This window comes from Aotus nancymaae, unplaced genomic scaffold (assembly GCF_030222135.1).
Source record: "Aotus nancymaae isolate 86718 unplaced genomic scaffold, 86718_ANA_hifiasm-v0.15.2.pri h1tg000008l, whole genome shotgun sequence".
NCBI lineage: Eukaryota > Metazoa > Chordata > Mammalia > Primates > Aotidae > Aotus > Aotus nancymaae.
The window spans coordinates 15,242,378-15,267,619 of NW_026988419.1; the positions used below are offsets into that span (position 1 = coordinate 15,242,378).

Here is a 25,242-nt window from a genome sequence, read left to right on the forward strand (position 1 = left end):
CACTCTACCCGAGAGCTCTCGATGGTGCTTCTCCGACTTCAGGGCTGGAGTAGGGGTAGAGGGCGGGAAAAACCACAGAGAGAAAACATAGAGTACCACGGCAGCCGGCAAGAGGAAGAGAGAGTGGCTTCCACATCCCCGATATACTAGAGGCTGCTGGGCCGGAGGCGGTCGCACAAAGGGGGCCCCTGGGTGGCCGCTCCAGCCACGGCCGACCATAGAGATGCGGCTCCAGCCGGCTCTGGGTCGGGAGGTGAGTGAGCGGCTGTGGGGCGGGAACTGGGAAGGGAATGCGGGGTGGAGCGAGCCGGAGGCAAAGTTTTTCCAGCCACAGCATCAGTGTGGGCCTGGACCCTAGGACTCTCGGGAGGAGGTACTTGAAGGGAGCACGCAGACGAGCTGGGCCCCGGCGCCGCAGTCGCGTCGTGGCTCTGGACCCCGCCTGGGTACCCGCTGCTCTCAGGAACAAAATCATGACGATGCTCCATCCCAAGCCTTCCAGGTTACAAACTGCCTTTCCCGTTCGCTGGCTCTTGTGATCCAGCTCCCGCCCGAAGATGTGGACACTGTCATCACCTCCATTTTACAGACAGGAAAGCTGAGGCCCAGAGAAGCGAGGCGACTCTCTGTCCAAGGCCACGCGGAGAGTCAGAACCCAGCGGCAGGTGGGAACCTGGGTCCCTAGGCCGGGGCCCGTTGCTTCTCCTGGCCTTCCCTCTGCCTTAGTCTGTCCTTTCTCTTCCTCAGTGCTCCTGCCCGGAAGATAACGCGTGTTTCTTCTCTCGTGCCCATCTGTCTCCTACCTCACCCTCCCCTCCCGCGGGTGAAGGTTCTTAATCTTGACGGCTCAGCGTCCTCCTTGGCTCCCCCCGGAGGCCATGAATGGCCGAGCCGGAAGATTCCCCAGAGCAGCGATAAAATTCGATAAGTGGAGGCTGCAGTTTACAGAGAATCCCTCTGACCGTGGGAGTGCTCTTCCCAGCCACCTAGTGAATCCCTATGTGCCGCTGTTTTGAGTCCGTAAGATTCTGGAAGTAGGGACAATCAGATTGCAGGATCTTGCTTTCTTTCTTTTTTTTTTCTTTTTGCATCTTCTCTATGACTCAATTTCATAAAATGATTACTATCATTCTTATTAATTACTAATTATTCAGCTTAAATTCATTATAGCCGTGTATAACAGTATGCAATTTAATTGTCATTCATTCCTCAGTTATGTTCCCATATTTAGTTTTAGGTGACAGTTAATGAGTTTGAAATTTCTCCAAATATGTTACATTATAGATGATAAACCACTGGTTTGGTACAAGATACCTAGCTTTACTCCAATGCAGTTCCCTCTCTGTGGTTCTTCACTAGAATCCTCGATTGTGGTGGTTTGTATTCATTGAAGTGATAATGTATCACAAAGTGATATTGAAGTGATAATGTCAACAAATTATTAAAAAGCTACACATCTAGGGAGAGAGACTGACAGGTAAACAACAGTGCAGTGTGACCTCGTTTCTGATAGGACTGTGTACAGAGTGCCCTTAGGATGCCAGAAAAGAGAATGGGTTAAGAGTGTTAGGAAGCTTTCATGGCGGAAGTGACATTTGTGCAGCTTCTTCAAGGATAGTTAATTGGTTAGCCAGACAAGAGGGAGAGATTGAGAAGGGGAAAGGCATATCAAGCCAAGAGACAAGAAAGGCTGTGAAGGTGTGAAAGCAACAGAGAATGTGACGGGTCTGGAGAATGGCACATCATCTGGTTCAGAGACCTGTTGAGGGGAGAAGTGGGAGATGAGCCTGGGGAGGTCAGCAGGAGCCAGCTGATGAAGGAAAGGCCTTCCTTATAATCATGCTGAGGAACAGTGAAATTATCAAACATTAAGAGGGAAAGGGACCAGGCAAGGTGTCTCACACCTATAATCCCAGCATTTTGGGAGGCCAAAATGGGCAGATCACCTGAGGTCAGCAGTTCAAGACCAGCCTGGCCAATACGGTGAAACCCCATCTCTACTAAAAATACAAAATTTAGCCAGGCTTGTGTGGTGCATGCCTGTAGTTCAGCTACTTGGGAGGCTGAAGCAGGAGAATTGCTTGAACCCAGGAGGCGGAGGTTGCAGTGAGACTGCACTCCAGCCGGGGCAACAGAGTGAGACTCCATCTCAAAAAAAAAGGGAGGGGAACTTCTGAGTTACTTTGGCCCCACCTAATTTTGTTGCAGATAAGATTGCTTAATGACTTGGCTAAGGGCACTTAGCTATCAGGAGACAACCTGCAGTCATTAATATTTTGGCCGATTCTTGTTGGCTCTCTCTTAATATTCTGTTATCATTTTTTGTTTGTTTTTTCTTTTTCTTTATTACCATTTTTATACTTTTTGTTCTGAACATTAGCCTAAAAAGAAAGCCTCTATTTTGTCTCATAAGGTATGTATGGCATGCTGCCATACAAGAATATGCCTAAGTGGGTGGGCACTGGGCTGTGTACCCACACCAGCTGGGAAGAGAGTAAGAACTCTAACCTTATTTTGTTTTTCTTCTGGTTGGCTTGTCAGCATTTAAGAGGCCAAAACACACAAGTCGTGGTGATGACAGACCCCCTGTTGAACTCACAGCCAACCAATAGCACCGGAGAGATGGATGGACTATGCCCTGAGCTATTGCTGATCCCCCCACCTCTCTCTAACCGTGGACTCCTGGGGCCTGTCCAGAGCCCCTGTCCTTCTGGGGACTCCGCACCTGTACCTACTGAGCCCGGCTGCCTGCTGGTAGAGGCCACAGCAACTGAAGAGGGACCAGGGAACATGGAGATCATTGTGGAGACAGTAGCTGGAACCCTGACCCCAGTTGCTCCTGGAGAGACCCCAGGTACAAACCCAGTTGCAAGCAGGCCAGTGGGACAAGCAGCCCTGAGGTTTTGCCTGGGCTATTTTTGATTCTGTATAAATATGACGAGAACACAAGGTAGCATCCTATTTTTATTCTTGGAGGTGTTGTAATTTGGTTTGCAGTTGGTGCATGTTGATTGAAGGCTGGCAAAGTGGTGCACAGCCTTCTACCAAGCTTTTGGCAGAGTCTGTCCTGCGAGGGCTTAGTGTGTGCTAGGCGGCAATCCAGAAAGTAAGACCTTTCTGACACCTCTGCCCACTCCTGGCTTGTCCTTCCTCTTACAGTCCTTGGAGATTCTTTCCTCCATATTGACCCTCCTACCCAGGAATTGCAGCCAGGAATTAAGCAAAAAGCCTGTCTCTACCACCCTGGGCTTGGCAGGGCTTTCCAGAAGTGATCTGGTATTTCCCTGCCCTAGTTTTTTTGTGTATAACATACTTTACTCATCTAAGGTATGTTGTTAAGAATAGGAGTTGAGGCCTAGTACAGTGGCATGCACCTCTCAGCTACTTGGGAGGCTGAGGCAGAACGATTGCTTGAGCCTAGGAGTTAGAGGCTGCAGTATGTTACGTTCACACCTGTGAATAGCCACTGCACTCCAGCCTGGGCAACATAGTGAGACCCTCATCCCTTTAAAAAAAAAAAAAAGTAGGAGTTGTGCATTCGTATTTCTCTCAGATGAAAGATTCTCCTTTTATTCATCCTATTATCATCACCTCTTATTTTTAGGAAACTTCCCTGTTTTTTAATTGCCATCCTCCAGCCACAGTTGTCACCACTTCACTTGGCAGTGTAGTATAGTGACAAAGAATACTCGAGGCTGGGCGCAGTGACTCACGCCTGTAATCCCAGCTGTTAGGGAGGCAGAGGCCGGAGGATAGCTTGAGCCCAGGAGTTCGAGACCTGCCTGGGCAATATAGCAAGACCCCGTTCTCCACAAAAAAGGGAAAAAAAATACAAAAAGTAATAATAATAAGTGTAAGAATATTGGGAAAGATCAGCTAATTTGACCATATAATATTTCCAAACTTTCATGTGGCAAAAGAAATTTAAAAAAAAATGCCTAGGAAAAACATTTGCAATATATGAGAAAGAGTACCTTTAAAATTCAAAGAACCACAATAAGAAAAACCATCTTTTTTGTTGTTTGATTTCCTTTTTGTTTTGTTTTGTTTTGTTTTTGTTTGGGTTTTTTTTTTTTTTGAGTTGGGGTCTTGCTCTGTCACTCAGGCTGGAGTACAGTGGCACAGTTATAGCTCACCACAGCCTTGACCTCCTGGGCTTAAGTAATCCTCTTGCCTCAGCCTCCCATAGCTGGGGCCACAGGTGTATACCACCCACACCCAGCTAGTTTTTCAATTTTTTATGTCGAAACAAGGTCTCACCTTGTTGCCCAGGCTAGTCTTGAACTTCTGGGCTCAAGCAATCTTCTCACCTCGGCCTCATAAAAGAAATCTATGTGCAATACACTAAAGAAGAAATAAAAGTAGTAACTATATGGAAGGTGCTTAATCTCACTAGCAAACAAATTAATTCCAGTTAAAAATAAGAGATGGACTTTGGCATAAATTAAACATTTTTAATAATAATACCTGCTGTTGATGAGGCTGTAGGAAATGCCATGTTACAGCTTACGGAGATATAAATTAGTATAATCTTTTGAAGGTCAATTTAGCTACATAGAAAATTTAACATTATGCATACTCTGACCACTGTAATTCCACTGTAGGAATCTGTCCTATAGACTCATATACAAGCTGGGCGTGGTGGCTTACGCCTGTCATCCCAGCACTTTGGGAGGCAGAGGCAGGTGGATCACAAGGTCAGGAGTTCAAGACAAGCCTAGCCTGGCCAATATGGTGAAACCCTATCTCTACTAAAAATACGAAAATTAGCTGGGTGTGGTTCTGTGCACCTGTAGTCCCAGCTACTCGGGAAGCTGAGGCAGGGGACTCACTTGAACTCAGGAGGCAGAGGTTGCAGTGAGCCGAGACTGCACCACTGCACTCCAGCCTGGCAACAAAGTGAGACTCTGTCTCAAAAAAAAAAAAAGAAAGACTCATATACATTCACAAAGATACAGGGATGAGGATATGTAGGAGAACTTTGTTTGTAACAGTTGGATACAGCCCAGATGTCCATCTGTAAGGGCAGAATTTATTTATTTTTTAAAATTATTTTTAGAATAGGCAACATAGGGAGACCCTGTCTCTACAGAAATTTAAAAATTAGCCAGGCATGGTGGTGCTTGTAGTCCCAGCTACTCAGGAGGCTGAGGTGGGAGAATCATTTGAGCCCGGGAGGTCAAGGCTGCAGTGAGCTATGGTCACATCACCACTGTACTCCAGCCTGGATGACAGAGAGAGAGAGAGAGAGAGACCCTGTTTCCCCATGACGAACCAAAAAAATTGTATTTTTTTGTTCCCCAGGGAAGCAAGGCAGAATTTCATTTTGATTTGTCCATGCTCTGAAAAAACATGAACTGGACAAGAAAATACCAAGTACATGTAAATGTACTCAAAGATAAAAATATCTTTGATATGTAGCAAGTGGGAAAAAAAGGCTCAAAAAGATACAGACCAAATTGTGTGTGTGAAGGTACTGGGTGGTTATTCTTCCTTTGTATACGTATATATCATTGTAGTTGCTGCACTGAAATTTTTTTTAACAAAAAAATAACAATAAAGAGCAAAAGGATTAGCAGAATAAATGTAGGACATCCCTGGCCTTGAGTCATGGCTCTACCACTAGTAAACATAGTGGCCTTAACCTCGCAGAATCTCAGGTCCCTGTTCTCTTAGGGCTGTTGAAGGACCAGAGCGTTTCTTAAGCCTTTCTTTATCAAAAGGCCCATTGCTTTTAAAAAGGCAGCAATTATTATGGAGATGATTTGGCTGTTTTCAGAAAGGATATTCTCCATTTTATCAATTCCTGTGCCTTTGTAAAGCTCTTTAAAGAATTTGAAAGTAACACTTGTAATTTATATTGCAGATACTATCCCTAGTTTGTCATTTTCTTTTGGAAGTTTCTGGTTTTTACTTGGGTAAAATATACTGTCTGAATGCTTTTTGGATTTGCTTGTTTGTTCACTCATTTAACAAATATTTATTAAGCACCTACTTTGTGCCAAGTCTTTTGCTAGGAATCCAAACACTTGTGCCAGATAGATGGTTCCTGACCTTATGGGGCTTACAGTCCAGGTGTAGAACCAGACTTAAAGTCCATCTGTACTCCATGAATATTAAAAGATTCACCTACATTTTCTACTAGTAACTAACTCCTATGAGTCTTGTTCCATCTGATTCTATGCCTTTCTCTGTCGGTCCTCTGCCTGCAGGTGTCCTGGTAAAGGTGGTGGAGGTGTACTTCTGTGAGCGCTGTGAACAGAGCTTTGCAGAGCCCACTCTGCTGGCCCTGCACCAGTGCAGTGAGACCCGTATACAGCCTGTGCAGGGCCTCTCTAGCCCCCCATGCTCTGTAGAGCTGCCTCCCAGCAACCCAACCCTCCCTGGCCCTCTGCAGGGCCAGAGCCCACCAGGTAGCCCCCTATCATGCCCTGTGTGTAGACAGGAGTTTGCCCAACCCCAGGCCCTGAAGAGCCACTTCAAGATTCACCGGGGCACTCCTGACACCTTCTCCTGCCCAGAATCTGGCTGTGTGTTCTCTGCTGAAGATCGCAAGGGTCTGCAGCATCACCTGAGGCAGACTCACAGAGCAGTTCCTGTGCCCTGTTCTTTCCGGGGCTGCCCTCTGCTTTTCGGGAGCCAGCAGGGCATGGAGCTGCACCGGCAGGCGCATTACCCTTTCCACTGCAGCCACTGCAGCTTCATGGGCTCCAACGTCAAACTCTTCCGGCAGCATCAGCGGAGCCATGGTGCTGGGACACAGGGAGAACTTTCTGCCGTTCAGGGCCTTCCATCCCAGGAGCTGCTGCCAGGTATGAGGCCAAGGGCCAAGCAGTTCCTCCCCCTAGAATTCAGCCACAGTTGATCTTACAGGAGAGGCAGTTGTTTCCAGGGCCATGAATGTACATGAATATAAGAGAATCTAGATAGTGGCTCAGGAGGATGGAATTACTGGATGACATGGGAGGGCGTCTTGAAACAGTTGGAATATATGGGACAAAGAGTAAGTCTTTGTTCATTGACAGTGAGTGATAGTTGGCTTAGGCTACTTGTGGCCTGATGTTACTTAACCAGTATTCTCTAATGATGATCCATTTCAGAATTTTCTAAGAGCAAAAGCGAAAATGACCATCCTTGGCTATAGCCACTAATAGAATGCCTGTAGACTTTCCTTTAGAGCAACTGGGGATTGGGCAGTAGAAGCCTGGGTTATTTTAAAAAGGAAATAACCCTTCGGGCTGGGCACTGTGGTGCACGCGTTAATCCCAGCACTTTGGGAAGCCAAGGTGGATGGATCCTTTGAGCCCAGGAGTTCAAGACCAGCCTGGGCAATGTGGTGAAGTCCTTTCTCTACGAAAATACAAAAATTAGCTGGGTGTGGTGGCGCATGTCTGTAGTCCCAGCTACTCAGGAGGCTGTAGTGGGAGGATCACTTGAGCTCAGGAGGCGGAGGTTGCAGTGAGCCGAGATTGTACCACTGCACTCCAGCCTGAATGTTAGGGTGAGACCCTGTCTCAAAAATAAAAAAGAAAGAAGGAAAGAAAGGAACCTTCAAGGGAGATGGGGTTTACTAGTTGTCATTCCTCTTGGTCTCAAAAAAGCTGAGAGAGCAGAGAAGCAGGAAGAAACAGAGAAAACGGTCCAGGATTCTGATAAGAGAAGGAATTACAGTCTACCCATTCTCTACGTTCAGCCCCCTATGACCTCAATGCTGTTAGCTTCATGGAGTCTGAAGTTGGTGCTCTCTGAGGTTTGAGTTACTCTAGACTGGAACATTGCTAATAACTTAGCTCCTGGTCCTCCTATTTATCTCTTGAGTGGGAATACATTTATACATAAAACCCAAGATTCCCTTATGCTAAAAGTGGGAGAGGGCGATTATTTCAGCCAATAGGTGGAGAAGTATAAGCATTTAGTGCTGTCATTGGCTTCTGTAGACTTTATCAAGTTTTATGTATCTCCAGCTCCCAATCTGCCTCCAGGAGAGAGAGAACCTTCACAGGAAGCAGGTGCACCCTTGCCTGGGCAGGAGATGGCTGAAGAGGAGAATGTAGAGAACGAAGAGAAGAGTGACACCCAAAAAGAATCCCAGAAGGCTGTGGATAAAGGCCAAGAGGCTCAGCAGCTGGAAGGTAATGGCATCTTGAGGCTTGAAGCCCTTGGTGGTGGGGAAGAATGGATTGTTGAAACCCTGGCATTGAGGCTCTGGGGTTTGTTTTCTGAGCTTTGGTTCAGATCCTTTTATTCTGCTCTACCTTCACTCAAAAGTCAAGGTCTAGTGGGAAAATGATGAGTAAATGGTGAAGACTTTAGTAATACAGCGTTGGAGTAAACAGTTTGCTTTACTGGACTGGTTTTCCTCAGGCAGAAAACTCTTGCAGGAAAGCAAGAGGTGATCTTCGTCATACAGAGATGCCAGAAGTTTTGTTTTTTTTTTTTTTTTTTTTTTTTTTTTTTTTTTTTGAGACGGAGTTTCGCTCTTGATACCCAGGCTGGAGCGCAATGGCGCGATCTCGGCTCACCGCAATCTCCGCCTCCTGGGTTCAGGCAATTCTCCTGCCTCAGCCTCCTGAGTAGCTGGGATTACAGGCACGCGCCACCATGCCCAGCTAATTTTTTGTATTAGTAGAGACGGGGTTTCACCATGTTGACCAGGATGGTCTCGATCTCTTGACCTCGTGATCCACCCGCCTCGGCCTCCCAAAGTGCTGGGATTACAGGCTTGAGCCACCGCGCCCGGCCGATGCCAAAAGTTATTGATGATCATCAGCCTATTTTGTCTGGCACTGAGTCCTCAAATACTTTTTTTTTTTTTTTTTTTGAGACAGAATCTTGCTCTTTCGCCAGGCACCAGGCTGGCGTGCAATGGTGTGATCTCAGCTCACTAACCTCTGCCTCCCAGCTTCAAGCAATTCTCCTGCCTCAGCCTCCCAAGTAGCTGGGACTACAGGCGCGTGCCACCACACCCAGCTAATTTTTGTATTTTAGCAGAGACTAGGTTTCACTGTGTTGGCCAGGATGGTCTCGATCTCTTGACCTTGTGATCCACTCGCCTCCGCCTCCCAAAGTGGTGGGATTACAGGCATGAGCCACCACGCCCAGCCCCCTAATACTTTTTTCTGAATCTTTGCTTCCCAGTTTTTCACCCCAGTAGAATATATGAAAGATCCCACAAGGCGTATAGTTGTTGTCAAGTGAATGAGAAAGATTTGGTTGTATGTTACCAGCTTCATTATTATTTAGAGCCCTGTGGGCCAGTGTTTGGAAGTAAGAGTACTTTACCCTCTTTTGGCTCACTCCCTTGGGGACTCTTTTCCTTCTAACTAATCTTGCTGATCCTTCTGCCTGCCTCCATAGAACAAGGCAGGAAAGAACAAGAATGCTGCTTTCAGATTGTTTTAAGCAGCTCTAAACAAAGGCTCGGGAAGAACAGGTAGCCGAGTAAAGCACTTCAAACAGGCTGTCACAGCAAGATCTGAGAAGCCCTTGTAATTTTGCTTCTCTTAAAACTTGAGTTTCTCACGTTTTCCTTGAGACTACAGTGTTTGAGACCCTTTTGCTTGGTTTCCTGGAGGGAGGCCACACATTGTTTGTGTCTGAGCAAATTGTGATTCTCCCATTATCTGGCTATCCCATGACCTGTTGAAGAATCTCACTCTCAACTCTCTCTCTTCCCTCTCCCAGGGGATGTGGTCTCTGGCACCGAGTCCCTCTTCAAGACCCATATGTGTCCAGAGTGTAAGCGCTGCTTTAAGAAGCGGACCCATCTGGTGGAACACCTGCATCTCCACTTCCCAGACCCCAGCCTCCAGTGCCCCAACTGCCAGAAGTTCTTCACCAGTAAGAGCAAGCTCAAGACCCATCTGCTGCGGGAGCTGGGTGAAAAGGCCCACCAGTGCCCACTGTGCCACTACAGTGCGGTGGAGAGGAATGCGCTCAACCGCCACATGGCCAGTATGCATGAAGACATTTCCAACTTCTACTCGGACACCTATGCCTGTCCTGTCTGCCGTGAGGAATTCCGCCTCAGCCAGGCCCTCAAGGAGCACCTCAAGAGCCACACAGCAGCAGCTGCAGCAGAGCCCTTACCCCTGCGCTGCTTTCAGGAGGGCTGCAGCTATGCTGCACCCAACCGCAAGGCCTTTGTTAAGCACCTGAAGGAGACCCATGGGGTGCGGGCTGTGGAGTGCCGCCACCACTCATGTCCCATGCTCTTTGCCACAGCGGAAGCCATGGAGGCCCACCGCAAGAGCCACTACGCCTTCCACTGCCCCCACTGTGACTTTGCCTGTTCCAATAAGCACCTATTCCGTAAACACAAGAAACAGGGCCATCCTGGCAGTGAAGAGCTGCGCTGTACCTTCTGCCCCTTTGCCACCTTCAATCCAGTGGCTTACCAGGATCATGTAGGCAAGATGCATGCTCATGAGAAGATCCACCAGTGCCCTGAGTGCAACTTTGCCACTGCCCACAAGAGGGTGCTCATCCGACACATGCTTCTACATACCGGTAGGATGGTTTCCATCCTTACAGTAATGTAATAATGATGGTGATGATAATGGCTACAAAGGGCCTTGCATACATTTTCTTGTTTAACCCAAAATTCCTAGAGATAGATCTAGTATTCCAAGTTTACAAATGAGCCTTAAGTTGAGTGTCACTTAGCTAGTGAAGTAGTAGAGCTAGGATTTGAATCCAGGCAGGCTGATTCCAGAGCCTGTGCTCTAAGCACTATGGTGCTGTGCCTTGCTCTTAAGCCCCTGTCCAGTTCTGCCCACCCCTAGTCAGGTTTGAGTGGGTTAACGCCAAGCTTGAAGAAACCCAGACCAGGACAAATGCCTTACTTTGCAATTGTTGTTTTGGGATGTGCTGAGAGAGATGGGTGAGGGGACTGGGCCATCCACATGCATATGGCCTTCCATAGCTTGGGCATCCATGCCACTGAACAAGATGACCTCCAGTGACCTGGAAGTTGCAGATCTTTAACTCACACTTGTTAATTGCCTTGCTGCATTCTCGATGCTTTAGGTAACAACCAACCCAAGCTTCCTTCTACAGCCTCATCCCATTTGTGATCTCTATGTTAACATCAGTGGATTGACAGGACATTTTTAGAATTTTCATCAGACACTGGAGTGGGAGAAAAAAATTTTAGGTAGCCTGGGGCAAAGCCATTATTCTCATTGAACTTGTTTCCGTACATGATTTAGTCACAAAATCTCATGTTTCTGAGGTCTTTCCTAAAGCCTTCCATCTGTATAGTGCTATAGTGCTTTACAGTTTACAGAGTTTTTTCATGTTATCCCATATAATCCACAATAGCAATCCTGTAAGTAAGGCAGGTCAAGATGAGAAAAGAGACAAACTCTGAGACCTACTTTAAGATCACACAGCTAATGTGAGAACCAGAATACCACGTTGCTAGCCTTTCACCATAGGGAAGGGGGCTGGGTGAGTTGGCAGGGACAACAAGGAGGGGTCTTAAAGGAACCTGGCCCCCAGCATGTCAGTGCCAGGCCTTGACCGTCAACATGACAGCTCATCTTTGAGTTCTCACTGAGTATCACTCATAACTTTAGAACATCTCATTTAATCTTTATACCATCCTTTTGGAGACAAGGAAACAGATAGCTCAAAGCCACACGGGAGTAAGCTAGGATTTAAACTACCACTTAATGGCTCTGTGATTTCTTTGTGCCTCAGTTTCCTTATCTATAAAATGGGAGTGATAATACCACCTGCCTCTTAAGGATGTTCTGAAGATTTGAGGAGAGGAGGCATTTTTTTTTTTTTTTTTTACAAAGTGCTCAGAAGAGTGCTATTCACATAGTAAGAACTTGTTCATGTTGGCTGTTAATATTTTTATTACCATGTTGGACTTCAAAGTCAGAATTCTTGATCATTCTGTTCTAGTGTCTCATTTATTTTTCCTTTTGTTCTAGAAAACAAAAGAATTAGGCTAAGTAGAGCAGTTAACTATTGTGACCACAAGCTGTAAAATAAATCAAGAGTGGACTTTAAGCTAGTTTTGAAAAGCTTGGGCCAGGTGCAGTGGCTCATGCCTGTAATCCCAACACTTTGGGAGGCCAAGGCGAGCAGATCACCTGAGGTGAGAACAGCCTGGCTAACATGGCAAAACCCCATCTTTACTAAAAATACAAAAAATTAGCCGGGGGTGCTGGCAGGCACCTGTAATCCCAGCTACTTGGGAGGTTGAGGCACAAGAATCGCTTGAACTCGGGCGGCAGAGGTTGGCAGTGAGCCAAGATCGCACCACTGCACTCCAGCCTGGGCGACAGAGCGAGACTCCATCTCAATTAAAAAAAGAAAAGAAAAGCTTAGTTTCTACTTTCTTCCCATTTTCATTGGTGTAGGAGTCAGGGGAGTAGTTGTCTGAGAGGGCTGCAAAGCAGACTTCATTATTGTGAGCTTTTCACCATCTCAGGTAGCACATGAAGCTGTTGTTCCTCCTGTCATCAGGGCAGGCTTGCTGGAAGAAACGGTCTGTCCACTCAATCTGTATCTGACCTGTGTTCTCTCCCCTCATCCTCACCCCTCCCCCGTTATCAGGTGAGAAGCCTCATAAGTGTGAGCTGTGTGACTTCACGTGCCGAGACGTGAGCTACCTATCCAAGCACATGCTGACCCACTCCAACACCAAGGATTACATGTGCACTGAATGTGGCTATGTCACCAAGTGGAAGCACTACCTCCGTGTGCACATGCGAAAACATGCAGGGGACCTCAGGTACAAGCACACACATATGCCTCCATCCCAATCCCAAGAATCTTATGTCAAGCTAGCTTCCTCTTGGATCCAACTTCTGGCCCTCTTGCTTTCTCTGGTCCCTAGAGCGTCTCCTCCCAGGGCTGGGTGTGGTGGCTCACACCTGTAATCCCAGCACTTTGGGAGGCTGAGGCAGGTGGATTGCTTGAACTTGGGGGTTCACGTCCAGCCTGGGCACCCCATCTCTACTAAAAATACAAAAATTAGCTGAGTGTGGTACCGGGTGCCTGTAATTCTAGCTTCTTGGGAGGCTGGAGCACTAGAATTGCTTGAGCCCTGGAGGCGGAGGTTGCAGTGAGCCAAGATTGCACCACTGTACTCCAGCCTGGGCAACAGAGTAAAACTCTGTTTCAAAAGAGAAAAGAGTTTCCTCCTAACACCCTTCTCTGCTCCCACCGTCTCAACTCCATTGCCCACAGCTGACCTCTGTGACTGTGGCTTAGTCGCATGGTGAATGCTCTCTGGGCTCCAGGAAGGGAGTATAGACCTAGAATATAGGCCTAGAGACTAAGGCGTCACTTGAGTTCTCAGAGTTTGGCCCTGGGAAAGTGGATAGACTCTATATTCATGCCCCAATCTTGGCCACTTCCAAATCCAGGCAAATTCTTTGACCTATGGCACAGCTGGCTAAGGGGTCTCTAGAGCTGACATGCTTCTCTCTGTGGGAGAAGGGGAACGAGGCACAGAAACCTGCCTTGTGGAGATGTAGCCACATCAGCTCCTTAGAAGTCTATAGTGAGTTGGCTGGGCATGGTAGCTCACACCTGTAATCCCACTTTGGGAGGCTGAGATGGGTGGATCACCTGAGGTCAGGAGTTCGAGATCACCCTGGCCAACATGGTGAAACCCCGTCTCTACCAAAAATTCAAAAGTTAGCTGGGTGTGGTGGTGGGCGCTTGTAATCCCAGCTACTCAGGAGGCTAAGGCAGGAGAACTACTTGAACCTGGGAAGCAGAGGTTGCAGTGAGTCAAGATTGTTCCACTGCACTCCAGCCTAGGCAACAAGAGTGAAACTCCATCTCAAAAAAAAAAAAGAAGTCTACAGTGGGACATGCTGATTTATGATTACTTTCTTTTAGGAAGGCAGTACAGAGTTGGGCTTAGAACACAGGCCCTGAAGCTAGGCTGTCTTTGCTCCTGGCTTCCTTTGTAACCAGCCTTAGCCAAGTTACTAACTTCTGTGATTTGGTTTTCTCACTTGGAAAATAGAGATGCCAGTTTCATGGGGTAGTGAAAAGGAGAGTTACATCAGGTGACACATGTACGATACTAAGTGTACAGCCTGGCCCACTGTGAGTATTTACTGAGTGATTCTTAGTTGTGATTGATTATCATGATTGTCTCCCCTTTTCTGTCCTTCCCAGGTATCAGTGCAACCAGTGCTCCTATCGCTGCCACCGGGCTGATCAGCTGAGCAGCCACAAGCTGCGGCATCAGGGCAAGTCTCTGATGTGTGAGGTGTGTGCCTTCGCCTGCAAGCGGAAGTATGAGTTGCAGAAGCACATGGCTTCCCAGCACCACCCTGGCACACCAGCCCCACTCTACCCTTGCCACTACTGCAGCTACCAGAGCCGCCACAAGCAGGCCCTGCTGAGCCATGAGAACTGCAAGCATACCCGCCTCCGTGAGTTCCACTGTGCCCTCTGTGACTACCGCACCTTCAGCAACACCACACTCTTGTTCCACAAACGCAAGGCCCATGGTTATGTACCTGGAGACCAGGCCTGGCAGCTCCGCTATGCAAACCAGGAGTCAGAAGCGGCCAGGCAAGACCCGACACCCCCACCAGATTCAGAGCCCTCAAGCCAGCTGTCTGCCCAGCCTGAGGGGCCAGGCCATGAACCTGGGACTGTGGTGGACTCCAGCTTGGACCAGGCCCTGCCAGAGATGAGTGAGGAGGTCAGCACTGGAAGACAGGAGGCCAGTGAGGCTCCCCATGGGGATGACCTGGTTGGCAGTCCCAGCCCTGCAGAGGTGGAGGAGGGCAGCTGCACACTACACCTGGAGGCCCTGGGAGTAGAGCTAGAGTCTGTGGCTGAGCCACCCCTTGAAGAGATCGCTGAAACAGCTCCTGTGGAGTTCAGGCCCCTGGGACTGGAAGGGCCAGAGGGACTGGAAGGACCAGAGCTGTCTAGCTTTGAAAGTATTGGGACTTCTGACTTGGGTGCTGAGGAGAATCCCATTCTGGAAAAGCCAGTGTCTGAGCCCTCCTCAAATCCTCCATCCTTAGAGGAGGCCCCTAACAACTGGGTAGGAACCTTCAAGGCAACTCTACCTGCTGAGACAGCACCCTTGCCCCCATTGCCTGAGTCAGAGTCGTTACTCAAGGCCCTAAGGAGACAGGACAAAGAACAAGCAGAGGCATTGGTGCTAGAGGGGCGGGTGCAGATGGTAGTGATCCAGGGAGAGGGGCGAGCCTTCCGCTGCCCACACTGCCCTTTTATCACTCGCCGGGAGAAGGCCCTGAATCTGCACTCGAGGACTGGGTGCCAGGGCCGTAGAGAGCCCCTGCTGTGCCCTGAGTGTGGGGCTAGCTTCAAGCAACAACGTGGCCTCAGCACCCACCTGCTGAAGAAGTGCCCTGTTCTGCTCAGAAAGAGCAAGGGCTTGCCCAGACCAGATTCACCGGTCCCTCTGCAACCTGTGCTCCCAAGTACCCAGGCCTCAGAGGACACAGAAGGTGGGAAACCCCAACCTGCACCACTAGAAGCAGAGCTACTGCTTCCAAAAGATACTCCTTTGGAGCTTCCCAGGGAGCCAGAAGAAACAGAGGAGTCTCTTGCCACAGTCTGTGGCTCCCCAGTCCCTCCTACAGGAAACGCCTCACCCACAGAGGTCCCTAAAAAGTACCACTTTGAACAGGGCAAGTTTCACTGCAACTCGTGCACATTTCTGTGTTCTCGGCTCTCCTCTATTACCTCTCATGTGGCTGAAGGCTGCAGGGGAGGACGTGGTGGGGGAGGAAAACGAGGGACCCCCCAGACTCAGTCTGTTGTGTCCCCGTTGAGCAATGGGGACTCCGTTCCCCTGAACAATGGGAGTACAGAGTCCAGCTCTGGTGATGGGGATACCGTTCTGGTTCAAAAGCAGAAGGGGGCTCGCTTCTCCTGTCCAACCTGTCCCTTTAGCTGCCAGCAGGAACGGGCTCTGAGGACTCACCAGACCCGGGGCTGTCCCCTCGAGGAGTCTGGAGAGCTGCACTGTGGACTCTGCCCATTCACTGCTCCTGCTGCTGCTGCCTTAAGGCTCCACCAGAGGCGGAGGCACCCCACTGCGGCCCCAGCCCGTGGGCCTCGGCCCCATCTGCAGTGCGGGGACTGTGGCTTCACCTGTAAACAGAGCCGTTGCATGCAGCAGCACCGGCGTCTCAAGCACGAGGGGGTGAAGCCCCATCAGTGCCCCTTCTGTGACTTTTCTACCACCAGACGGTACCGGTTAGAGGCTCACCAGTCCCGACACACAGGCGTTGGCCGGATCCCCTGCAGCTCTTGCCCCCAGACATTTGGTACCAACTCAAAACTGCGCTTGCACCGGTTAAGGGTACATGACAAAACACCCACCCACTTCTGTCCACTTTGTGACTATAGTGGCTACCTTCGCCATGACATCACTCGTCATGTCAACAGCTGCCACCAAGGCACCCCAGCCTTTGCCTGCACCCAGTGTGAAGCCCAGTTCAGCTCAGAGACAGCACTTAAGCAGCATGCTCTGCGCCGGCACCCCGAGCCTACACAGCCTGCCCCTGGCTCTCTTGCAGAGACCACAGAGGGCCCCCTGCACTGTTCCCGCTGTGGGTTGCTGTGCCCCAACCCTGCCAGCTTACGAGGACACACCCGTAAACAGCACCCACGGCTTGAGTGTGGGGCCTGCCAGGAGGCCTTCCCTAGCCGACCAGCTCTGGATGAGCACCGGAGGCAGCAGCATTTCAGCCACCGCTGTCAGCTCTGTGACTTTGCTGCCCGGGAGCGGGTGGGCCTGGTAAAGCACTACCTGGAACAGCATGAGGAGACTTCAGCCTCTGTGGCAGCCTCAAATGGGGATGGGGATGCTAGCCAGCCCCCTCTACACTGCCCCTTTTGTGACTTTGCATGCCGTCATCAGCTGGTACTAGATCACCATGTGAAAGGGCATGGGGGTACCCGTCTCTACAAGTGTACTGATTGTGCTTACAGCACCAAGAACCGGCAGAAGATCACCTGGCACAGCCGCATCCACACTGGAGAAAAGCCTTACCACTGTCACCTCTGCCCCTATGCCTGTGCTGACCCCTCTCGCCTCAAGGTAATGTCAGGATATGATACAGGAAGTGGAAGGAGCACAGGCTCTGGAGTTAAACTGCCTGGCCCTCTTCTTCCAGATATTAGCTCTGTGACTTTGGGAAGGTTCCTTTACCAAGCTTCAGATTCTTCATCTGTAAAAAAAAAAAAAAAAGATAATACTTACCAATTTCATAGGGTTGTTGTAAAGATAAAGTTCCATAATATGGCTCATGCCTGTAATAACACTTTGAGATGCCAAGGTAGGAGGATCACTTGAAGCCAGGAGTTGAAGACCACTCTGGGCAGCAAAGCAAGATCCCATTACAAAAAAATTTTTTAGCTGGGCCTGGTGGCTCACCCCTGTAATCCCAACACTTTGGGAGGCCGAGGTGGGCGGATCACCTGAAGTCAGGAGTTTGCGACCAGCCTGGCCAACATGGTGAAACTCTGTCTCTATTAAAAGTATAAAAATTAGCCAGGTGTAGTGGCGGGCACCTGTAATCCCAGCTACTCAGGAGGCTGAGGCAGGAAAATTGCTTGAACCTGGGAGGTGGAGGTTGCAGTGAGCCAAGATCTAAGTCACTGCACTCGAGCCTGAGCAACAAGAGCGAGACTCCATCTCAAAATAAAAATTTTTTTTTTTAATTAGCTTGGCATGGTGGTATATACCTGTAGTCCCAGCTACTGAGGAGGCTGAGGTGGGAGGATTGCTTGAGCCTAGAAATTTGAGGCTACATTGAGCTATGATCATGCCACTGTACCCCATCCTGGGTGACAGAGCAAAACCCCATTTAAAAAAAAAAATTTCATGGCCAGGTATGGTGGCTTATGCCTGTAATCCCAGCACTTTGAGGCTAAGGCGAGAGAATTGCTGAGCCCAGGAGTTTGAGACCAGCCAGGGCAACATATTGAGACTCTGTCTTTACAGAAAAAATTATTTTAATTAGCTGAACATTGTGGTGTATACCTGTAGTCCCAGCTACTTGGGAGGCTGGGGTGGTTAAGGCTGCAGAGAGCTGTGATCACACCAGTTCACTCCAGCTTGGCCAATAGAGTGAGACTGTATCTTTTTTTTTTTGAGATGGAGTCTCGCTCTGTCACCCAGGCTGGAGTGCAGCGATGTGATGTCGGCTCACTGCAGCCTACACCTCCTGGGTTCAAGCGATTCTCCTGCCTCAGTCTCCCAAGTAGCTGGGACTACAGGTGCATACCACCATGCTCGGCTAATTTTTTTGTATTTTTAGTAGAGACAGGGTTTCACCGTTTAGCCAGGATGGTCTCACCGTGCCCAGCCTGAGACCCTGTCTCTTTAAAAAAAAAAAAAGTCCCTAGCAAGCAAACTGAAGATTAAAAAAATAAAGTTCCATAATGTCTGTTTGCCATATGATAAAAGTATAGAGTAGGGTGGGAATAATCTGCATAATAACAGATGCTATTTATTGAGCACTTACAATATTTTGCAGCACTATAATTCTAATCCTTCAAAAATATGAGATATAGATACTTTATTCCCCATTTTACAGATTAGTAGACTGAGAATTAGGGATTAGACCATCTAGGACACAGCTAGTAAGTGACAGACCTAAGGCAAACCTAGGATACCAAACTGACCAGACTGGGGGGCCTGGGGGACCACATCCAGGCATGTGGGTAGGATGGGAGCAGGGAACAGGGTTATCTGCCAACGGTTTCTCTGCCTGCTTGTCCCTACTTCTGCATCCCGTGAGTACCAAACGGTACACGTTTTCTGCTTTTTGCTCTTGCCTCTTCCAGTACCACATGCGGATCCACAAGGAGGAACGGAAGTACCTGTGCCCTGAGTGTGGCTACAAGTGCAAGTGGGTCAACCAGCTCAAATACCACATGACCAAGCACACAGGTGAGTCTTCGTGGTTTTGACAGGCCTAAAGGGTTCCCTTGTCCCTGGCAAGCCTAACCTCACCAAGGTGGTGTATGTCCTTGGTCAAATTCAGGGCCAACATCAATTTTCACATTGGGAGTAGAGGGTAGGCTGCGGTTGTATGTGCCAGAATGGCTCCCCAGCCCACTGAAGACCTGTCAGGATCAGAAGGGAAAAACCTGAGAGCCTGGGCATATGTATGTTCCAAAAGCTTCCCAGGTGACTGTGTTACAAGGTCATTTATCTCCTGGTGAGAACCCCCAACTGAAACTTGTGTGACTGAGGGCGGATTTACCTTGTTCTTTTTTTTTTTTTTTTTTAAGTATATATATATAAAATGAAATATTACCTGGTTCTTAACACAGAGATTGTGGAACTGTCATGAGTTAAAAAGGAGAAAGTATAGGGTTCCCCAGTTTCAATCTGTCCTTTTCTTCTCCTGGGTATGGAATCCACAAACTTGGTTGTTGTTGTTGTTGTTGTTGTTGTTGTTGTTTTTGAGACAGAGTCTCACTCTGTCACCAGGCTGGAGTGCAGTGGCACGATCTTGACTCACTACAACCTCCACCTCCCAGGTTCAAGGGATTCTCCTGCCTCAGCCTCCTGAGTAGCTGGGATTACAGGCACATGCTACCACGCCCAGCTAATATTTTAATATTTGTAGTTTAATAGAGATGGGGGTTTTATCACGTTGGCCAGGATGATCTCGATCTCCTGACCTCGTGATCTGCCCGCCTCGGCCTCCCAAAGTGTTGGGATTACAGGCGTGAGCCATCACACCCAGCATTTGGCTCTTGAAAGCACACAATCTGGGCCAGATGCAGTGGCTCATGCCTGTAATCCCAGCACTTTGGGAGGCCAAGGCAGGTGGATCATGAGGTCAAGAGATTGAGACCATCCTGGCCAACAGGTGAAACTCTGTCTTTACTAAAAATAAAAAAAAATTAGCCAGGTGTGGTAGTGTGCACCTGTAGTCTCAGCTACTCACGAGGCTGAGGCAGGAAAATCGCTTGAACCCAGGAGGGGGAGGTTGTGGTGAACCGAGATCATACCACTACACTCCAGCCTGGAGACAGAGGGATACTCCATCTCAAAAAAAAATAAAAACAAACAAGCCAAGTGCAGTGGCTCACGCCTGTAATCCCAGCACTTTGGGAGGCCAAGGTGGGTGGATCACGAGGTTAGGAATTCAAGACCAGACTGGCCAACGTGGTGAAACCCTGACTCTACTAAAAAATACAAAAATCAGCTGGGCATGGTGGTTCATGCCTTAATCCCAGCTACTTGAGAGGCTGAGGTAGGAGAACTGCTTGAACCAAGACCAAGAGGTGGAGGTTGTAGTGAGCTGAGATCACGCCACTGCACTCCAGCCTGGGCTACAGAGCAAGACTCCAACTCAAAAAAAAAAACCAAAAAATTAGCCAATGGTGGCACATGCCTGTAGTCCCAGCTACTCAGGAGACTGAGGCAGGGGAATTGTTTGAATCTGGAAGGCAGAGGTTGCAGTGAGCCGAGATCACTCCACTGCACTCCAGCCTGGCGACAGAGCAAAACTCCGTCTCAAAAAAAAAACCACATAATTGTGTGCCTGTGCTTATGGCATATGATCCTCCATATGTGGAGGAATTGACTAGGGGCATTTCAAGGCCCTTTGCTTTTATGAATGCCACTTCTTTCACCTCTACTTCTTTCCTCCTATGTATTTCTTTAACTTATTTTTTATTTTTATATTTTTAGTGACAGGGTCTTGCTCTGTTGCCCATGCTGGAGTGCAGTGGTGCAGTCACAGCTCACCACAACCTCAAACTCCTGGGTACAAGCAATCTTCTTGCCTTAGCCTCCCAGTTAGCTGGGACTACAGGTGCACATCACCACCCTCACCTAATTTTTTTGTAGAGACAGGGTCTTTGACTTTTTGAGTTGAACAAGCAGTTGTGTTTAAATGAATTCTCACATTCCGTGAGTACCCTGTGACCAAAAGAGGGTTGTAATTTCCCATGTGGAAACTCTTCCATATTTGAATATTCATTACTCTCAGGTAGCTAGCTGGTTAGAGGTCCAGTTAATCATCAGCATCCTTTGGGCACCCACAACATTGATTGCTGGGACTACAACATTGATTTCTTATTGATGTACAAGGATGCTCTGTTGGAAGGGCACAGAAGTGTCAAATGGGGCCGGGTGCGGTGGCTGACGCCTATAGTCCCAGCACTTTGGGAGGCCAAGGTGGGCAGATCACCTGAGGTCAAGAGTTTGAGACCAGCCTGGCCAACATGGTGAAACCCTGTCTCCACTAAGAATACAAAATTAGCCGGGTGCGGTGGCTCACGCCTGTAATCCAAGCACTTTGGAGGCCAAGGCGGGCGGATCACCTGAGGTCAGAAGTTCAAGACCAGCCTGACCAACATGGTGAAACCCCGTCTTTAAAAATAAATAAATAAATAAATAATTTTTAAAAGAATACAAAATTAGCCAGGTGTAGTGGTGCATGCCTGTTATCCCAGCTACTTGGGAGACTGAGGCAGAAGAATTCCTTGAACCTGGGAGGTGGAGGTTGCAGTCAGCTGAGGTCACACCATTGCACTCCAGCCTGGGCAACAAGAGCAAAACTCCATCTCAAAATAAATGTCAGACAGGACTGGAGGACTGGAGCGTTCCAAAATACGGTCATTAACCTGCTGCTTGCATTCTTTATATTCGTGGATCACAGTAACTCCAGTGAACCTTACTCCACCACCTTTCATTGGTGATTTGTTCCCTGTCCTGTAGGACTGAAGCCATACCAGTGTCCCGAGTGTGAGTACTGCACCAACCGGGCTGATGCACTTCGTGTGCACCAGGAGACACGGCATCGAGAGGCACGGGCTTTCATGTGTGAGCAGTGCGGCAAGGCCTTCAAGACGCGCTTCCTGCTGCGTACCCACCTTCGCAAGCACAGTGAGGCCAAACCCTATGTGTGCAACGTGTGCCACCGTGCTTTCCGCTGGGCTGCTGGCCTGCGCCATCATGCCCTCACCCACACCGACCGCCACCCCTTCTTTTGCCGCCTCTGCAACTACAAGGCCAAGCAAAAATTCCAGGTGGTCAAGCACGTGCGCAGGCACCACCCTGACCAAGCCGACCCAAACCAGGGTGTGGGCAAAGACCCCACCACCCCCACGGTGCACCTGCATGATGTGCAGCTGGAGGATCCCAGCCCTCCTGCTCCTGCCGCTCCCCACACTGGACCTGAGGGCTGAGAGCCTGCCCCACCTCCTGGATAGGAAGAGGGTATGGTCTGAGATGCGCAGACTTTGACCAGCGCTAGCCTGAGGAGCTCAGAGCCTAAGGGAAGACTGGCTTTTGGGGTGCAAGGGTGACTAGAATCCTCTTGGGACTCTGGCTATAGTACTTTGAAATTATCACCCATATAAAAGAGGGACATGGACTACAACACTGATTTTTTTTTTTTTTTTCCCGAGACAGAGTCTTGCTCTGTCACCCAGGCTGGAGTGCAGTGATGCGATTTCCGCTCACTGCAACCTCCGCCTCCCAGGTTCAAGCTGTTCTCCTGCCTCAGCCTCCCGAGTAGCTGGGATTATAGGCACATGTCACCACATCCAGCTAATTTTTGTATTCTTAGTAGATACGGGGTTTCATCATGTTGGCCAGGCTAGTCTCGAACTCTTGACCTCGTGATCCTCCCGCCTTGGCCTCCCAAAGTGCTGGGATTACAGGTGTGAGCCACTGTGCCTGGCCCTCTGGCGTTGATTTATTGCTATACATTGTGTTTTCAACCTGTGAGTTCACAGTTTCTTCACCCTCACTCCATCAAAGTCCCTGGCTGTAAGATCTGGATTTTACTCACTCCATCTTCTCTTTCCTTCTTACTGTGTCAAGTCCTATTTTCATTCAGAATCTTCTCAAAACAGTTGTATCTAACTGCATGTGCTATTGTGCCTAATGCTCTATAAAGCATGTTAAACAGAAAGTGGTTACTACATTATAGATTCATCCAAATCCCTGTCTTAACATTTCCAGGCTGTCATCTTGATCAACTCTGTCCCCTTTCAGACCTCTGCCTCGCTTTTGCCTCCTTCCATCTTCATTTAGCATTGCTTCTGAAACAGGTCTAGGTCTGCCTTCTCCCTGTCCTTGAGCCTGTCTTGGCCCTTGCCCTGCTCCCTACTTCCAAGCTCCTTTGTCTACCTGTATCTATAGAGGGAGGATTGCTACCCACTAAGCCTCCTCCTAGAAGCACCTTTAGCTCATCATCAATCCTCAGACTGGCTCAGCAGCTACATTAAGCTGTTGAAGCACAAGGATACTATGGAAAGGCAGCTGACTAGAGAGGAGAATCTCCAATTGAGAATTCTCTAAGAAGAAGTGCCTCATAGTATAATGCTATAGTGCCTTGCTATATAATTGATCATCTAAACTGGGACACAGTGGGAAAACTAAAGAGGGTACTATTAATAATTATGCTGGGCTGGGCGCTGTGGCTTATGCCTGCAATCCCAGCACTTTGGGAGGCCGAGGTGGGCTGATCACGAGGTGAAGAGATTGAGACCATCCTTGCCAACATGGTGAAACCTGTCTCTACTAAAACAATAGAAAATTAGCTGGGCATGGTGGTGCACGCCTGTAGTCCCAGCTACTTAGGAGGCTGAGGCAGGAGAATTGTTTGAACCCAGGAGGTGGAAGTGGCGGTGAGTCGGGACTGCGCCACTGCACTCCAGCCTGGAGCCTGGCAACAGAGCAAGACTCTGTCTCAAAATAAATAAATAAATAAATAAAAATAATTATGCTGGGACAACACGCATAAACCAGGATGGTTCCAGGCAGACTCTTCAGGAAGGCTGGAACGACACAACCCACCCTTCGTCTCCTTTTGCCCTGATTTTTTTTTTTTTTTTCTTTTTTGAGATGGAGTCTTACTCTGTTGCCAGGCTGGAGTGCAATGGTTCAAACTCAGCTCACTGCAACCTCCGTCTCCTGGGTTCAAGCAGTTCTCCTGCCTCAGCCTCCCAAGAAGCTGGGACTACAAGTACTAGCCACCATGCCCAGCTAATTCTTGTGTTTTTTGTAGAGACGGGGTTTCACCACTTTGGCCAGGATGGTCTTGATCTCTTGACCTTGTGATCTGCCCACCTCAGCCTCCCAAAGTGCTGGGACTACAGGCCATGAGCCACCTCACCCAGCCTGCCCTGATTCTTAAAAGCCATACTCTGTCCTTCCTGTGTAGCACATGCAAGAGGTCTCCTGGGAACCTCTTCTTTCTCTGTTTTCCTTGTCTCACCAGACTACCCAGATGTCCCCACAACCCTTGTACCTCCCCTTCTTGCCCAACAATGACAGATCATACTCAAGTCAAATTGGAGAGAGATGTATTTATACCAGTGGGGCTAAGGAGGAAGCAGTCCAGTGGGGACTGTGAGTGCTGTGCAGTGTTCTCTTGAGAGTCGTAGTACAGTCCTGGGGTCAAGTATCTCCCTAATATTTGCCTGGGAAGACTTGGGCCTTTATTTATCCTTCCTTTGGCTTTGGGCTTTGAGGAAAGTTGGGGTTTCTCTGTTCCAAGCCCTTTTGAATTTCTAGTTGCAATCTGCCTTCACACAGAGTTGATGGGAAATATCAGTCGTAGATGTTGGTATGGGATTGAGCCTACAGCAAGAGGAAGAAGGGAACTCCAGTATAGAGTACACAAAGGGAAAGGACAGGAAAGATACCAAAGGCTTACGAAAACAAGGGAAGGGAAGAAAAGAGAAAAAAGGTGGGAAATGAGGTCCCAGATCTGCTTGTTAGGAAGGATGAGGTAATTTTATGCCTAGGAATGCACAATCCAAAGCTTGGTTTCACCACCTCCATTTGTTCTCTAGAGCAGCCTTCCAGGTGTTTCTCACTATCTAAATCCAGCACACCAACTCTTCCCATGAAGTGCCCAACTCAGGACTCATCCTCCTCCAGGCCTTCCCGGATGGAGATATACACAAAGATGGAAGCTGGGCGGAGACTGATGCCATCTTTGGAGAGCAGGTGAATGTGGCGATAACCTGGAAGGGCCAGGAGGACAGCATTAGGAAGGCAGCCAGAGTTGGGGTATTGGCCAGGGGTCACAGGGGCTAGCTCACCTTGTTGCATGCAGGTGCAAGGCAGGGTGTACTGACCGATAAAGTCATTTCGGGATTTCCAGTCATAATCCATTACCACAAAACGCAGCATGGCAAGTTCAGGCACCAGCACCCGGAAACATAGTGTCTGCCCCCAGTATGGATTAAAACCTGAGTTGTTAGGTAGGAAATGAAGAAAAAGACATG

General features: G+C 48.7%; 2 protein-coding genes across 14 annotated transcripts in view; one reads left to right on the forward strand and one right to left on the reverse strand.

Moving 5' to 3' along the window:
* The first annotated feature begins 9 nt into the window (after positions 1-9).
* On the forward strand, positions 10-24,737 carry ZNF142 (zinc finger protein 142). 10 transcript variants are annotated; one of them, XM_021666759.2, is made up of 11 exons: positions 10-253; positions 495-665; positions 748-1,020; positions 2,542-2,854; positions 6,213-6,812; positions 7,965-8,132; positions 9,685-10,509; positions 12,571-12,748; positions 14,152-17,068; positions 18,820-18,925; positions 21,716-24,737. In XM_021666759.2, the coding sequence occupies exons 3-11, from the start codon at positions 1,000-1,002 to the stop codon at positions 22,183-22,185; spliced, it is 5,598 nt and encodes a 1,865-aa protein (XP_021522434.2). In that variant the 5' UTR covers positions 10-253; positions 495-665; positions 748-999; the 3' UTR covers positions 22,186-24,737. The 10 variants fall into 10 exon arrangements, with proteins under 10 accessions (XP_021522434.2, XP_012301495.2, XP_021522436.2 ...); XM_012446072.3 differs by lacking the exon at positions 10-253 and having other exon boundaries at positions 269-665; XM_021666761.2 differs by lacking the exons at positions 10-253; positions 748-1,020 and having other exon boundaries at positions 269-665.
* PLCD4 (phospholipase C delta 4) overlaps positions 24,296-25,242 on the reverse strand; it is a 28,040-nt gene continuing 27,093 nt past the window's right edge. For 3 of the 4 annotated variants that reach the window (XM_064372984.1, XM_064372982.1, XM_064372983.1), the window contains exon 15: positions 24,296-25,206. In XM_064372984.1, the coding sequence (XP_064229054.1) occupies positions 24,872-25,206 (335 nt within the window). In that variant the 3' untranslated portion in view covers positions 24,296-24,871. The remainder of the gene's footprint in view (positions 25,207-25,242) is intronic. The other variant, XM_064372985.1, reaches the window with a different exon arrangement.

What these genes read in the sequence shown, in the direction of transcription:
- ZNF142 (XM_012446075.3), top strand. Translation starts at nt 2,416, where the DNA reads ATGTATGGCATGCTGCCATACAAGAATATGCCTAAGTGGGTGGGCACT. An exon ending in ATCCCAGGAGCTGCTGCCAG is followed by an intron (nt 6,813 to 7,964) that starts GTATGAGGCCAA and finishes ATGTATCTCCAG; the next exon opens with CTCCCAATCTGCCTCCAGGA. An exon ending in CCACATGACCAAGCACACAG is followed by an intron (nt 18,926 to 21,715) that starts GTGAGTCTTCGT and finishes CCTGTCCTGTAG; the next exon opens with GACTGAAGCCATACCAGTGT.